This window comes from Muscardinus avellanarius (genome assembly GCF_963383645.1).
Source record: "Muscardinus avellanarius genome assembly, chromosome: 10".
NCBI lineage: Eukaryota > Metazoa > Chordata > Mammalia > Rodentia > Gliridae > Muscardinus > Muscardinus avellanarius.
In genome coordinates, this window is record NC_137796.1 from 92,277,154 (window position 1) to 92,293,168 (window position 16,015).

At 42.5% G+C, this 16,015-nt stretch overlaps 1 protein-coding gene across 2 annotated transcripts in view; it reads right to left on the reverse strand.

Annotated features, from left to right (window-relative positions):
• Window positions 1-314: 314 nt before the first annotated feature.
• Window positions 315-16,015, reverse strand: part of HS3ST4 (heparan sulfate-glucosamine 3-sulfotransferase 4) — a gene marked incomplete at both ends in the record, with an annotated part of 411,626 nt that continues 395,925 nt past the window's right edge. For both annotated transcript variants that reach the window (XM_080702530.1, XM_080702529.1), the window contains one exon: window positions 315-951. In XM_080702530.1, coding sequence (XP_080558656.1) covers window positions 315-951 — 637 coding nt within the window. The remainder of the gene's footprint in view (window positions 952-16,015) is intronic.

Consider the following 16,015-nt stretch of genomic DNA (forward strand, 5'->3'; position numbering starts at 1 on the left):
TATGGACATTTGTCTGACACTGACAAATACCATATCTTTACCGTCTACTAAGTAGTAGAGAGTAAAGATTAATGGTCAGTTCTGGAGCCATCTAGTTGACCAGATACTGCTGCCCAGGACAGCCTAGTTCTTCCATATAGGTACCATGGGATCTGCTCTTTTGCTTAAGCAAACAGCACTGGGAGCCATCCAGACTGGTTGAAGGAGATCTACTCAGCTCTCCAGCAAGACAGAAGCTGCAGAACCTGGGGGATTCAGAACTCAGGTAAGGAGCCTCCTTGAGACGTCACCACCTCCCCTCCCCACCTCTAGTCTCATTTGTCCCACTCTTCCTGTTCCCACTGGAAATCCTGGCCAGTCATTTGGTAAAACATCATGTTGAAGGGTTTGTAGAACTTGCGCAGTCTGTGGATGACATCTGGGTCAATGCGAGGATGAGTCCGACCCTTGCTCTTCCCCAAGCACCTGGGGGCACTGCTGTCCTCTGGCTTCTTTAGGCAAGGGAATCCCTTGGTTTTGTTGAAATAGAAATGTTTCTCGGTCACAATACGCTTGAGACCTAGGAAATCCTGGACTTTGGCCATCTCTCCGGCGGGGTCCACGATGAGCCGCTCACCGCTGACAAAGAGGATCTGAGAGAGCGGGAAATACTGCAGCCAGTTCTCCAGATGCAGAGCATAGATCCCTATTCGGATGGCACTCCAGGAGGCATCAATGAGCCCCAGGGTCCGGTTTTTGAAGGCCAGTACCTCGAAGGTGGGGATCTCAGGTTTCTTGGACAGTGTCTGGGTGTAGTCAGAAATGGCCCTGGTCACGGGGTTTCTCACCACCACAATTAGTTTGATGTCCTTGGCCATGGAGTGAATGCGCTTGGGAGCCTCATTGGTCACAAAGTAACTTGGGGTCTTCTCCATGGTTATCTGTCCATCTAGAGTCTTGGGCATCACATTTCTGAAAGAAAGAGGGAAAAGGAAGAGAATGGTTATTCTTCTCTGGAAGTATTTTATCATCTTTGTTGCAAAATGCATGCTATGAATAACCTAGTAGGGAGCTTCATATATAATTGGTAAATACTTGGGAGTTCTTTTGATCCACATGCCCCGACTGAAATCTTGGCTATGTGATTATTAGACAAGGTAGCAGAAGACTCACGCTCTCTTTTCTTGGGAACTTTATACCCCTGGGTTTAAATTGCTTTTCTGCCTCTTACCAATTGTGTTTAACCTAGCTATGCCCTTAATTTCTCTACATCTTAGTTTTATAATCTCTAAAATGAAGATAATGATAGCTATGGCTTCTCACTACAGTGTAAGGATTAAGGGAGATCATGTTTGAAAAGCATTCAGCACAGAATCTGACATATGCAAGAGCTTAATAAATGAGAGATCTTCTCATTGTGGTAGTGTCTTTCAAAAAATGTTGGAGCTCAACAAGACCTCAAAGATTATCTAGTCTTGGGTTGGAAAACTACCATCTACCTCCTTTCTTTGTTTGACTCACAGTTAAGAAGGATTTTGTAATCTTTAAATGGCTGGGGAAAAAACCATAATTATCATAATAATAACATTGTGTGGTACATGAGCATTACATAGAATTAAAATTTTGATGCTCATAAATAAGCTTTCATTGGGACACGGCCACACTCATTCATTTGCCCTATAGGGCTGCTTTTGCCCCATAACAACTGACTTGAATAGGTGTGATAGAAACCATTTAACCCCTACAAGCTAACATATTCACTATAAGGCCCTTTAAGGGAAGGTCTTCTGACCCCTGGCCAATGAAGAAAATGAAGCCGAGAGAAAAGAAATGGATACAGGAATCAAAAAGGTGACTTCAGCAAGTTGACTCACATCTCAGGGCCTTATGATCCTCATCTGTAAAATCCTAAAACTTACCTCAAGTTCAGTTAAGAATAAAATGACATACAGAATGAAAACACTGAATATAGGGCTGGGATTTTATGCAATATGTGGAATTTTATTCTTTCCTTGCTCCTGGCTTTGTGAAGTGAGATACTGTCCCATCCTGATATAGTTTGAATCTGGAATGTCCCCCAAAAGTTAGGGCTTGGTACTCCCACACTGTGGTGCCCTTGGGAGAAACAAAACCTTTAAGAGGTTGAGCCTAGTGGTAGGGATGCGGGTCATTGGGAATGTCCTTGAAGGGCATATTGGGAACCTGGCCCCTTCCTCTCTCTTTTTCACAGTTTTGTCTTATTGCCATGAGATGAATGAGCTTCCTCTACCATATACTCCTCCCACGATGTACTGCGATGCCACAGATCCCAAAAAACAAGGCTAATCAATCATGGACTGACACCTCTGAAACCATGAGCTCAAATAAACCTTTCTTCTTATGAAGTTGATGGTCCTGGGTGTGTGTTACAGGAAAGGAAAGCTGACTAACAGAGTTTCCACACCACGGCCCATGTCTTTTGGTTTATTTGACATAGGTACTTCTTCATCTCCATCTTCACTTTTCCCCATTTGCCTTCAATGATATCATCTTATTTGGGAGCTCTAAGACACTAAAGGGGTTTTATGCCCCTCTCATACCCCAGTCCTAATGTGGTGGGCCTGTCAGTGATAAAATGAGGCTCAGGATGCTCTTATGCAGTCAATTTTCTGTAGGCATATGTAGACTAGAGTTAATTGGTGATAAACCTGTTCAATACCTGTCGGTACAACAGGCCATCTGCCACCAGGTGCTCCATTAAGTCTATTCACTTCCAAGCCTTGCACCAAAGTGGTACATTTAGGATTACACAAGACCTCTTTGTTATGATGACATGCTTTTAAATGTCTCAGCTAATAAAACTTAATACAGACGAAGATCCCTTAGCTTCTCTTACCATAATTAAATTTATTTACTATCTCATATACGAAGGAAGAATGACTTTTCTTTTATCTCTAATTCACATGCTCTGTCAATAATTAATTGCTGCTGGGTTTTGAGCTTTCGCAGCAAGCACTTTTATTAAGCACGAGGAATTTGCCTGCTAGAGAAATTCACATACAGCTGGACCTTGTTGGAGCAGGAAGTCTGGGCAACATGAAGTGTTCCGATCAAAACCACAGCCCTGGCCACAAATAATCGCACTTGTCTTGCGAGGACATGTTCACCAAAGTGTTTGGACTGCCTTCATGTTTGTGTGCAAGTTTGGTCCCCATCAGATCTAAGCTTACCCTTTGGAGGCTTGGGATCAAGAAATATAGCCTTTGGGAATCAGCTGTGCCTGGCTTCTCAGTCTGTTTACACCATGTCACCTCAATGAAATTACTCACTTTTTGAGCCTCCTTTTCACCTAAAAACAAGGCTAATAAGTCTATCTTTGTACAACTGTAATGAAAATTAAATGTGAAAATGCAGACAAGTCACTTAGGATAGAATCCAAGTAATGACAAAAAATTTAAATCCAAGTCAGCTATCCAAATTCACTTTCACAATAGTTCTTATAGAAATGCAAAGAAAAAAAATGCTTACATTTTCCCAAATGGGAAAGGTAAATTAAGGAACTGTTCCAGAAAAAATTTAAGCCCAAATCATCAACTCTATTATCTAATCTGGGTGCTGTTGACCAATATAGAAGCAACCATTAGTTTAGCTTGAGTATAAAAAGTATGTCCATATCCTATATATATATTTCAATTGGAGAGAACATTCCCTTATGGAACACATATCATATTACAAGCATATTAAATACATGTGGATGCAAAAGTAGTCACCTGAAGTAAAGCTACTTTTATGCGGCTTTTTCTAGATTTGGGTCCCTCTAATATATTTTTGCCTGTTTGTTTTGTTGCCTGTTTCATTCGCATAGGAGCAGCTGCTGATTTTTCTTCTTATCCATTTATTGCCACTCCCATCTTAGACCTCAGTTCTTGCTTTACACTGAGCCCCATTCAAATTCATCTCCCTTACATCAGCTAATTGACAATTTGTCAAGATCTCTGTGGGTCTTATTTTATAGTCTTATAGTCTTACCTATAGCATTTGAGATGCAGTGGTTCCCAACCTATAAGTCAGTGGGTGTAAGAGTAAATTTGTGCTTTAGTATTGATGTGAAAGAGAGTCAGGGAAGAATTCCTGAAGAAAGTGGAGGGGAGAAGAGGAGCCTAAATAGCTCTGGTCCCCAGGCTGCTGAGACAGGGAAGAGGATATAGGAACAGGAAGGGTAAAAAGTCATCTGGATAAAGAACAGGAATAGGAAAGTTAATATATGCAGGAATAAAGCTGGGCGTGGTGGCGCACACTTGTAATCCCAGTGCTTGGGAGGCCGAGACAGGAAGATTGCACAGGTCCGAAGCCAGCCTCAGCTCCTCAGTGAGGCTCTCAGCAACTTAGTGAGACCCTGTTTCCAAATAAAGTATAAAATAGGTCTGGGAGTATAGCCTGGAGGTAGAAAAGCCCCTGGGTTCCACCCCTAGCACCACAAAAAATCATCTGGATAAAGAACTAGAATAGGGAGGTTAATATATACAGGAATAACAGTGCAAATTCATACAAAACTTCAGGCCCCAAAGTGAGTCTATATTCTGAGGATAACACGTGTAAACAAATTCTAAGTGTGATATAAAAGGAACAAACGGGGAAGACAAAAACAAGAGGCCCAAGGATATTAAGGTCCTCAGTTTTGCAAGATAATGATTCAAATTTAGGATTGAAATTGGGCAAAAGGCATTAAGTCCTCAAGACTCAATTATGTCTAGTAACAAAAGAGCAGACAGGGAATTATAAGAAGGAATGACAGCCTGCTTCCCAAGGACTTCAATGGGTACTATATTTTAGGAGCCCCATCCATTTTGTCTTTTTGACTTTTTATTTTCTATATTTTCTTGGCTTACAAATAAACGTTTATATTCCTATGCCCTTCATTAGTGCCTGAACTTCATTCACTGAAATCCATAGGTCAAGAGCCCAATAAAAGGAGAAACCCTGAATCATTATAGGTGAATATTAAAAGCACATATTTTAGGAGAGTTCCTGTGGTTGGGGTTCTAATGGAAAGACCGTGCCATAGATCCAAGATCAACTGCTGTGGCATACATTTCTCAGGTTGTTGTGCCAGTAAGATTTCCAGTGTCTGCTCAAAATCTATAAAGCTTTAGTTTCCTCCTAAACTGTTTTCTCTCTCTCTTCCTTCCTTCCTTCCTTCCTTTCTTCCTTCCTTCCTTTCTTTTCTTTCTTCTTCCTTCCTTCCTTTCTTTCATCACTCACTTTTCCATAAATTATCAATTATCAGAAATGCAACAGTGAACAAAACAGATATGGCCCCTTCCTCCACAAAGCTATCAACTTAGCCACCATTTTTTAAAAATGAAGAGCTCCTTCTAGCATCACATAATTAACTATCTTATTCAACAGAGCAGGTCTCACTATTATTCTAGCTTTACAGAGAAGAAAACAGGTTCAGAACCTAAAGACACTTCGCAAGGTCTCACAGGAGGGAGTGGATTCTTTTGTGTCTAAGTTCAGTGGCTAAGCAAAGGTTCTTCAGTGCTAGCATCAGTGCCTAACACCAGTTCCTGGTAAACAGCAGAAGCTCAATAAATATTTGTGGACTAATAAATGAGTGGCAAATAATTAATCTCCTCTCCTGGGTACGTCAGGCCTAAGCCTAAGTTTTTGTTGTGATTGGTTTTGGTGGCCCAATCTTCCTTTTTCTCTTGTCTTGTTCCTTTCTTCCACATTTTTCCTCACCGGGAACTGGATTCAACAACTGCGTTTTTATCATCCTGGCCTCCCTTTTCCTACAAGATTAGAGAAAACATCTCTTCTACTGGATGAGACCAACTTCTCCACCTGTGGATCTTATCCTCCCACACCTTCTTGGGAACTTTATACTACCCAAATTCTTTTCTCTCTCATAGGTTTAAATTAAGTTCTTCTCAACTAGATCTGACATTTCAATACACCCATGTTCTCACATCTTGATGTGCTTGAGGAATGGGTAAAAGGCCAGGAATTCTGGAGGGCAATGAACAAAGGTAGGAGAGTTAGAAAATAAGGTCAGGAGAAATGGGCAGGGAACAGGCCATGGAGGGCCTTGTAAAGACACTGAATTTTTTTCTATATGTGATGAGAAGCCATTGAAGGCAATTATGGTATGATTTAAATTTAAATCTTATTTCTTATTAAATCTTATTTCTGGCCACCTTGCTAAGAACATAGAGGAAAGTGGAAAGAGTAGAAAGAATTACCTCACTAAGCTCAGGTCAGTCTCCCACACGATTTCAGGTCAGTGGCCTAGAAATAGTGGTGACCTGGATATAGATAGAGAGGGTAACATGGTCAGAAGTGTTCACTGCGGGGGTATGTTTTTTTCTTAAAGGCCAGCGGTTCTTAACACTGGGTGGGCTGTATGTGAAAGAGAATGAGATGTCAGATGGGCTTGGTGGTGCGCACTTGTACTCCCAGCATTTGGGAGGCTGAGACAGGATTGTGGTTCAAGGACAACCTCAGCTACTTAGTAAGGCCATTTGCAACTCATTGAGTCCCTGTTTCAAAATAAAGAATAAAAAATAGGGCTAGGGGTGAAGCTCGGAGGTAGAATGCCCATGGGTTCCAACCCCAGTACAGAGAGAGAGAGAGAGAGAGAGAGAGAGAGAGAGAGAGAGAGAGAGAGGTGTCACAGATAGGTGTCACAGATGACTTCAAGAGTGTTGGCCTGACCTGAGCTGATGGCAGCAATGGAATAGTTTACTGGTGTGGAAGAACACTGGGGAGCAAGCAGCTTTGGGGAGAAGATACCAAGTCTGATTTGAGATTTGTAATATTCATTTATCTGTTACATTCTCCAGTAGAGGTGTTTGGTAATCCTCTGGTTACAAGAGTATGAATCACAAGGAAGAAAGACCCAGAATGGAGGTAGACATTCATGACACATGCTCATGTTCCACCTGCTGGGGATAAGAGAACGATATCTTCACTAGGAGATGGAACCTGCCTTTTGCTTGTTTGGAAAGATTTTTCTTTGTTGTTGATTTTATTTGTGGTACTGGGGATTGGACCCAAAGGCATTTCTGCCTCTGAACTGCCCAGCCCTATTTTAATTTTTATTTTGAAACAAGGTCTCACTAAGTTAAGGAAAGTCTTGCTAAGTTGCTGAGGCTGGCTTTGAACCTGTAATCCTCCTGTCTCAGTTTCCCAAGTACTGGGATTACCGGCATGTGCTATCACACCTGGCTCAGAGAATTCTTTCAAATAGAAAAGGTGTTCAGATCCTGGATATACAATTTTAAAAATTCCTTTATAAATTTTTTATTAACTTATCCCCCTCTCTTTTTGTACAGTGCTGGGGATTAAATCCAGGGAACTCGGGACCTCCCACATGCTTAGAAAGTGTTCTACCACTGAGAAACACCTTTAGTTCCTCGCTAATGCATTTTAATTCCCTCCAATCCTTAGAAACTACCTGCATTACAGAGCTTGAAATAATGTCATGATATGATTTGTTCTCATGCCCTTCATGGTTAGTTTCAGCGATTGAGGGCACAGGAAACGTTGCATTCACCTTTGTATCCCAGGGTCTAAAATGGCACCTGCCACATTGGGACTGCTCCCAATCTCTTTGCAGTTATTGGATGAATAAGTGAATAACATGCAAACAAATACAGGGGAATAGGGGCAGACTGGAGGACATGGCTGCTCTAAGCGGGTTTTCTAACTCATGGGGATCAGTGTTTCTGGGTTTCATGCCATCCCTCTCTGAAAGACCATGCACTTCAGGGTGGACCATATGGTGAGAAAACACTGCATCTGGGCTTGGAACAGCTCGTTAACAGTATCTTGGGTGCTCAGAGCAGCCGTGACATCAGCGTCAACACACAGTCCCGAAGCGAGAATCGTTCCACAAGATCACACAGCTGCTCTCCCGGCCCCAAATGTTTAGTTCCTAACTCGCTTGCCCTGCCCCCACCATCCCCACTGTTGGAGTGCTTTGCTAAGCATAGTCCCAATTGAATGCAGGTCAGGGCCTCTTAGGAAACCATAACAACAGTTACCATAACCGTATGTCCTCAAGTGAGCACTATTATTTTGTGTTTTCTGATTGAGAGTTAAGGTTCTAAGGCCAGACTGGCTTTGGCTTCTCCAAATCCTTTCAGACCCAGTTGTTAACAGAGCTAGACTCCCCACTGTGCATCCCTTGACTAGCTGGCTGATGACTTAATCCAAGCACAAATGACTTAACCCAAGCGCAGGTGATCACAATGGTTCAATTTATATTTTTTAAAAATTTATGATGATATGAAAATGATATATGTTCAGTAGGAACCATGCTTCAAATTTTGAATTTAGATATACTTCTGGGCCAATAAAATGGAATGCAATACAATTCTCTCTCTTTGAAGATGAGGTTATACTCTGATGCCCAAGCTGGTCTTCAACTACTGGGCTCAAGTAATCCGCCTGTCTCAGCCTCCAGAGTAGCCAGGGATATAGGTGTGCACAAATGCACTTAATCAGCCAGCATCCCATATTGTTCTGTGCTGGTAAGCTGTGATAGTGGGTAGGTTAGGTGTATTGAATGCATTTTTTATTTCTGATATTTTCAATATAAGATGAACTTATTGGACTATAACCCCATTGTAAGTCAAGGAGCACCTGTAATTTATATATTTCATTATCTACAAAATAAGGATCATATTAACAATATTCATCTGCCAGGGAGTTTGTGAATTTTAAATTAGTTAGAGACTTGCCCTCATACATTAGCTATTCATTTTTTGAACAACTCTCTGTGTGTGTGTGAGTGTGTGTGTGTGTGTGTGTGTGCGCGCGCGCGCGGTACTGGGGATTGAACACAGGGGCATTCTACCTCCAAGCTACACCCCAGCCATATTTGTTTTTATTTTGAAAGTAGGTCTTACTAGGATGATGAGAATATCACTATTTGCCGAGGCTGTCCTCAAATCTGCAATCATCATTTCTCAGCCTCTGAAGTACTGGGATTACAATTGTGTGCCATCATGCCCACTAAACAACTCTTTTAAGAAAAGTATTATCCCCACTTTAGAGATTAGGAAACCTAAGCCCAGTGAGATTGATTGTTTCCCAAAGATATAAAAGGTGGATTCAGAATTTAATCCTGGGAAGCTGGGCATGGTGGCCCGTGCTTGTAATCCCAGCATTTGGGAGGCTGAGACAGGATCACTGTTCGCAGCCAGTCTCAGTTACTTAGTGAGGCCCTTTGCAACTCAGTGACACCCCATTTCAAAATAAAGAATAAAAAGTAGGGCTGGGGGTATAGCTTGGAAGTAGAATGCCCCTGGCTTCCATCCCTAGTGCACACACACACACACTCAAGAATTCCTAGGTCTGTTTAAAACTATAGCCCATTCTCTTGGTAACCATTTGAAGATGTTTACCCAAACCTCATCAAAGTTATAAGACTAGCCCAGGGCCACTATGCCAGTAGGCGGCAAAGTAGAATCTTAAAAAGTGAAAAAGGACTTACTACATGAACTGTAAAAGGTGGCTGTCACTAACTTAATTCTAGGAGTTACAGGACTTAGGCTGGAATTCCTAGAAATTCTTGCCAGATGAAGCTACATCATTCAATTTGTAATATCTCTCTCTAGGGCCTCCTCAACTGGAGCAAATGGGCACCATCATGAATGCCCAGGGAGAAAGCAGTCGACCATGCTAGATCTAAACTTCTCATTCTCTCTGGAAGGGTCAGCGGCAGAGCTTGCCTTTGGCTTGTCTCAATTAGAGGTATGTGGGCACCTTACATTCTCCCAAATGCATTATCCAGTGGAGTAAATGGTGCATGAATTAGCAATATTTCCTGAGCCCTCCTGATGAACTGTAACCCCAAAGATTAGTGGTTAGAACATGGGCAGGAGGCAGGGGTGGATTCCTTGCACTGAAGAAAGCTGCATACTAAGAAATACAGTTGTGTACATGCTACTGCCCCCAAACCCAGCAAGACAATTTTGCATGTTAGTATAATCCTGGACAAACTACTATGTTATTCTGGTTAAACTACCCTGTGACTCACAGAACCCTTAGTAGAGAAGGGGAAACTAAGATGGAGAAAATAGACCCTGCCCAAGGACTCATAGCCAGGACTCTGCCTTGTCCAACTTGCGTTGAGGAGTGCATGTGCTTTTCAGCCCCCAATTCATGAATCTGGAACTTTCTGAAGGCAGAGAAGTCAAATCCTTTGAAAGCCACATTTTTATAGAGAGACTCAAGAAAAGCAGCATGCTTCGGGGCTGCACGGCCGGCAGCCAAATTAAAGCCGAGAAAAGAATCCTGAGCTGTAGTGCTGACTCTACAGCTGAATTGCTAAATAAATTTCGGCCAGGGCCTTTCTCTCCCTGGACCTGTGAGTCCTGTATGATGGAAGGGCTCTGTTAATAGTCACTCCCTCATTAATCCCATTGAATATTTATTGATACTCATTATGCATCCGATGTTGGGCATATGTTAATCATGAAGTTTACACGGTCCCTGCCCTTCAACAGACTGAAGTTCTTAGAAAGGCTGACTAGGTATTCCATTCATAGAATGGTCTGTGGTTCAGAAATGACATCTCTGCTGTGACAGAGTCTCTTTTCAAAGAGAATCATATCTTCCTCATCCCAGCTGCATTGTTGAGGAGACATAGGAAGGAAGGAGACAAAAAGATGTAGTACAGAAAGGAAAAAAAGGAAAAGGAGGAGATGCAAGGGGTAATGGATGTTAGAAGAGGATGGAAGAAGAAAAAGAGGAAAAGCAATATAGAGAAGAGGAAGGTCAGGGAGAGAGAGAAAATAAAGGATAACCAGGAAAAAAGCAAGCAAGCACTCCAGGTTTAAAGGACACTTTGGTTACATTGAGGATGGAAATAGCAAATGCAAGTTTGGGGCACTTTAAAATGGGAGCCAGGCAGGTACAGACGTTCTAGGATTGGAAGGGGCATGATGATCTTTGTCAGAGCCAGCACATTGAGGCAATGAGAGCATTAGTGCTCTTGGACCAGGCTGAGAAAGTAGATGTTCTTTGCTGTCCTTGAAGCCAATGAACAAATCAAGGCACAGCTAAGCTAAGTACATCGGTCAAGATCACACAGTTTATATGTGGCAGAGCTGAGATTAGACACATGGCAGAGCCTATGCTTCGTAGAACTATTCACTACAACAACACAGGGGAAGGCCAGAGAGTGCCTGGCGGTGGGGGGAGGGTCAGGACGACGGTGATCTCCGGTGGAGAAATGAGCATCTCATCGGCATCCTTACTCTGGGAGAGAAGAGAATCCCTGGTGACAGCAGACATGGAATCCAACAGTCTGAGAATTGGCATCGTGATGTGGTTGTGCTTGGGAAGGGCAGTGCTCAGGAATTTCCTGCCTGGTGGCTTGGCTATTCCTAGTGACAGCAGAGTAGGATCATTTGCTAAGCATAAGGTCTTAGAAGTAGAGTTTGAGGACTCAAAGGAGAACAGGATTTGTCTGGATTACCTACCAAAAATATACCGATCCTGGTGACCAACTGAAAAATTATCCTGGGTTTGTTTTGCCTCCAGAGACTCATCTCTAAGAAAAGGCTGGGGAAATTGCCTACGTTTCCCTCCTCACCACCACACATTATTATCCATAGGTACTTAGGATTGAACATAGGGAATTCTACCTCTTGGCTACACTCTCAGCACTTTTTTATTTTGAAACAGGGTCTTGCCAAGTTACTGAAGGCCTTGCTAAATTGCTGAGGCTGGCCTTGAGCCTGTGATCCTCCTATCTCAGCCTCCTAAGTACTGAAATTATAGGCATGTGTCACCATGCCTGGAAATTCCCCTATTTTTTAGACTGAAATAAGTATGTTAGAATGCCTTGGAGAAGCTTTTAAAAATCTAGGTATAACTCAGGATTTTACAATCACTGCATTGTCGTGTGTGTGTGTGTGTGTGTGTGTGTGTGTGTGTGTGTTATTGGGGATTGAACCCAGGAGCATTCTACCTCTGAGCTACACCCCAAACCTTTTATTTTTTTGTTTTGTTTTGTTTTCGAACAGGGTTTTGCTATGTTGCTGAAAGTTTCACCATATTGCTGAGGCTGGCCTTAAACCTGCAATCTTCCTGTTTCAGCCTTCCAAATACTGGCATTACAGGTTAGTGCTACCATGCCCAGAACTATTGACACTGGATAGGCCATTCTTTAGTGTAGAGTTTTCTGTGCATTGGAAGATGTTGGGTAGCACCCCTGTCCTTTGCCCTCCTGATGCCAGTGGAACCCTCTACTCTCAATAACCACAAATGCCCACAGATATTAGCAAACATCCATTGAGAAACCAAAATACCTCCAGTAGAGAGCCACTGGTCTAACCAAACTGAATCTGGCTTCAATCTGAATTCTTCTGCTAATTAGAGGCAGGATTTCAAGCTAATTACTTAACTCTCTCTCTGTGCCTAGATTTCCTGATCTATAAAATGGAATGATAATAAGACATATCACATGGGGCCATTTTAAAAATTGAATGAGTTCATGGACCTGCTGCTGTATTAGCCTCTTTTGTTTTACTATAACAAAGTATCTGCGGCTAGGTAGCTGATAAAAAGAAGAATCTTATTTTGGCTGATGGTTTTGGAGGCCTGTGATTGAGGAGCTGCATCTGCTGATGGCCTTGGTGTCAGAATCCCTACAAGATGTAGGCCTCAAGGGGCCGGGGAGAGGTACCACACTTGTTCTCCTGTGAGTCAATCACACAGGCCCCACCACTATACACCTTCATCAGATTAAGTTTTCACCCTCTTACAGCCTCACAATGGAAATTAAATTTCAACACATGAACCTTTGGGGACTCACTCAAACTATATCCAAACCTTAGAAGCTGCCGTTACTGCCTGAAAGTAATAAGCACTACATAAATCCCTGTTATCATTATGGTTATGAGTGTGGTTTGGCCATTGAGACAATTAATCTCCAGCATTCTAGAAGCTCTGGCCAAACTCCCAGGATTGTGCATATCTGAGATTGCTAAATGTAGTTCCCTGGGTATGGGAAAACACTTTGTGAATGAACACTTGTGCTGAGGCTTTGAAGATCTATAGCCCAGTGTGGCACAGAGGCTGCAATACCCCACAGAGCTATATCCCACATGAACAAGTGAGGCTAAACTTATCCTTACTCCCCACAAGAGGTGTCAGAGGCGGCTCCGAATAATGACTGATGAAGGACTTGTGTTCAAACTAGTAACGTGGTTTCAAGCCAAGTATAATTTGAATTAGAATTTAAAAGATTTTTTTTTAAATACAAGAGCAAAGAAAGAAATCATCTGCTTTGCACCAGAGAACTATGGCCAATCACTTGAGTATCCAACTGAAGTTGGAAACCATAATTTGTACAGACAGTAATTTATCCAGTGCTCAGGGGCCAGATGTACGCCTAGGGATTGTATTAGGCAGGTATGGCAGAATGACCAAGAGACAGGGAATTTAGAGATGAGGCACCTTCTGTGGCTTAGTTGTTACCAGCCCTTGGATGGTACAGAAGTGATAGAAGCCAATACTGAGGGGTGAAGGCCCTCACTCCCATGTTGTCAATAGATTTCCATATTGGTCTCTTGTACCATATACCCTCACCTCTATGGGATCTAAGTTTTGGAAGCAATGCCACTTATCTAAATAATCATAAATTTATTTATTTTTTTATATATAGGGGACTATGCTCAATTGCTTATTAGTGTTTTTTAAAAAGGAGAAAACCAAGGTCACTGTACTGAAACACATTCTAGACAGAAACAGAGAAAACTATTTTCATGCGTTCATAACTTGGCAGCTATAACGTGTCAGACATTGTGGTCAGTATTATAAAAGGGATGAGGGGGGAAGAGAGAGAAAGAGAGAAAGAGAGAGAGAGAGAGAGAGAGAGAGAGAGAGAGAGAGAGAGAGAGAGAATGAGAATGAATATGAATGTTCTGTCTCTTAAGTATCAACGTGGCCCTTAAGTTTCAAACTGGGAAACACTGACACAGGCCAACTTGATTCCAGAGTCCACAGTCACCTCCTGCAGAAACTTGCCTTGTATACCCCCCATCTTGATGGAGGTGTGCAGCTGAGGGCTGACTTTTGGGGCTCCATCTCTGAAAACACTTGAGTTTGCAATTCATTTCCTGCCCAAATCCTTAATTCTATCGTCTGTAGAATGGGGACAATAACATACCCTATTCATTCACAGGAAAAGACCTGGGCCATCTTGGCACAGAGAAAGTATTGGTGGATGCGCCTCTTGCTATCACTGCTAGAAAAATGGAGGTAATGGAGCCCTCCAGTAGCTGATACAAATATACCTGTTAAGCCAGGGAAATGGAAGAGCCCTGGCCAAATTCTGAACCTGAATCACAGTTACTGAATGCCTGAGATATGTATCCCTATGCACACAATAGCTCTACTCCATCTTTCAAAGGGGGCATCGATGCACCCCTGCTTAGGGCAGCTAACAGCTTCAGTTGGGCACCTACACCAGGACACTGTCAGGTATCTTTTTCTCCTTGAGATGCTTAAATACACTGGAAGCTCCATTGCTGGGCAGAGCTGAGCCGCATAGAACTCAAGCTTCCTATTGTTCAAGCTGTAGACATTTCTTTTACTTTTCTGTCATCCCTGACCTTTCCTGATTGGATCTCTTGTCTTTAACGTCAATAGAAAACCAGATAACAGAAGCCAACTTTTTTTGTATCCTTTGCCCCTACTGGAGATCTCACTAGAGTGTACTTCTCTGGTCCTTTATTCAGACACATTTGGAGACCAGCCTCTGCAGAACTCACGTACCAGCCTCTATTAACTATTTTATTATATTTTCTTTCCTTGGGTTCAGCATCTTGAAAGGCAGGTGCAACAATTAAATGATGATCACAGAAGTGCCAGCTTGGTTCACAATGTAAGAGACAGTGACAGGATGGGGCTTCTCTTTGGGAGCCTCTGCTCAGGTCTCTCAACTTCACATTTTTCTGGGTGTCAGTCTGTCACTGCCTCACTGCCTCAGAGAGGCTGCCACCTCTCCTTCCTTCTTGCCTGCATCCGGCTGCAGATCTAAGCCCTGTTTGCTCTTGCTGAGTCTGCCTGTGCCACCCTGTGCATGCCTAAACCCTACATCCTCCAACTATGTGCACCATTACAGCGCTCAGCCTTGGACTGATGAAGATGCAGCTGTTTATGAAATGCAATTCATCTACCAAGTTTTCATTTACATTTTGCTTTTTCTTGGGCTACCCTTTTCTTGGTTTTGCCTGTCTTTCAAAATAGTTCAATGCCTTCTTTATTTGTTAATTATTGTTCTATAACTTTATGTATTTATCGGATACGGTGACAATTCAGTACATTTATACATGGAGTAATGATCAAATCTGGTTAGTGTTTTTCACCTATAGAGGTTCCACTAGTTTCCTGCCCAGAGCACCAACTGTTCACCATTTGTGGTGTCCTGAGCACCATCTTCCCTACGTGGCTGAAAGCCTCTGGAGCTACCACAACAGACTGGTATCCTTGCTGACATCTTCTCTATGTGACCATCCTTCCTCTGACATCTTCTCTATTTGACTTTAGAAAACCTACTGAAGAAACTCAAGCCTCAGTTTCCTCCTTGAATAAAATGGGGACCACCAACAAGACAGATCTCAGAGCGCGTTTCATGAGGTTTGTAGTGCGCTTAGCAGGGTGCCTGCAAAGAATGAACCGATGAACCATTCAGTACAAGTGTTAATTGGTGTAGCCATTATCTCTAAAGCCCGTCTCTTCATTGTGCATTCTCGGAGAACACCACCCTAGAACCTGCCTGGACAGTGAGGTCATTTTAATTTTTACTATGTGTGCGTTCTTAAAATAAACTTTCCTTCTGGTAAATAATTGGTATGTGTTTCTTCTTTGTGGTCCAAGGAACTTGGTCAGAGAGGCATGATGTTCAGTGAATGCACTTGCTGTTTTATCTGTGAAAGTGTTGCCAGGGTCAGTCATGCCTGGCTATGAAAACTTGTAAAATAAGCCAGTCAAGATGGACGCGTCCGTCCGTGTGAATGACAGGTGTGAGTGTTGC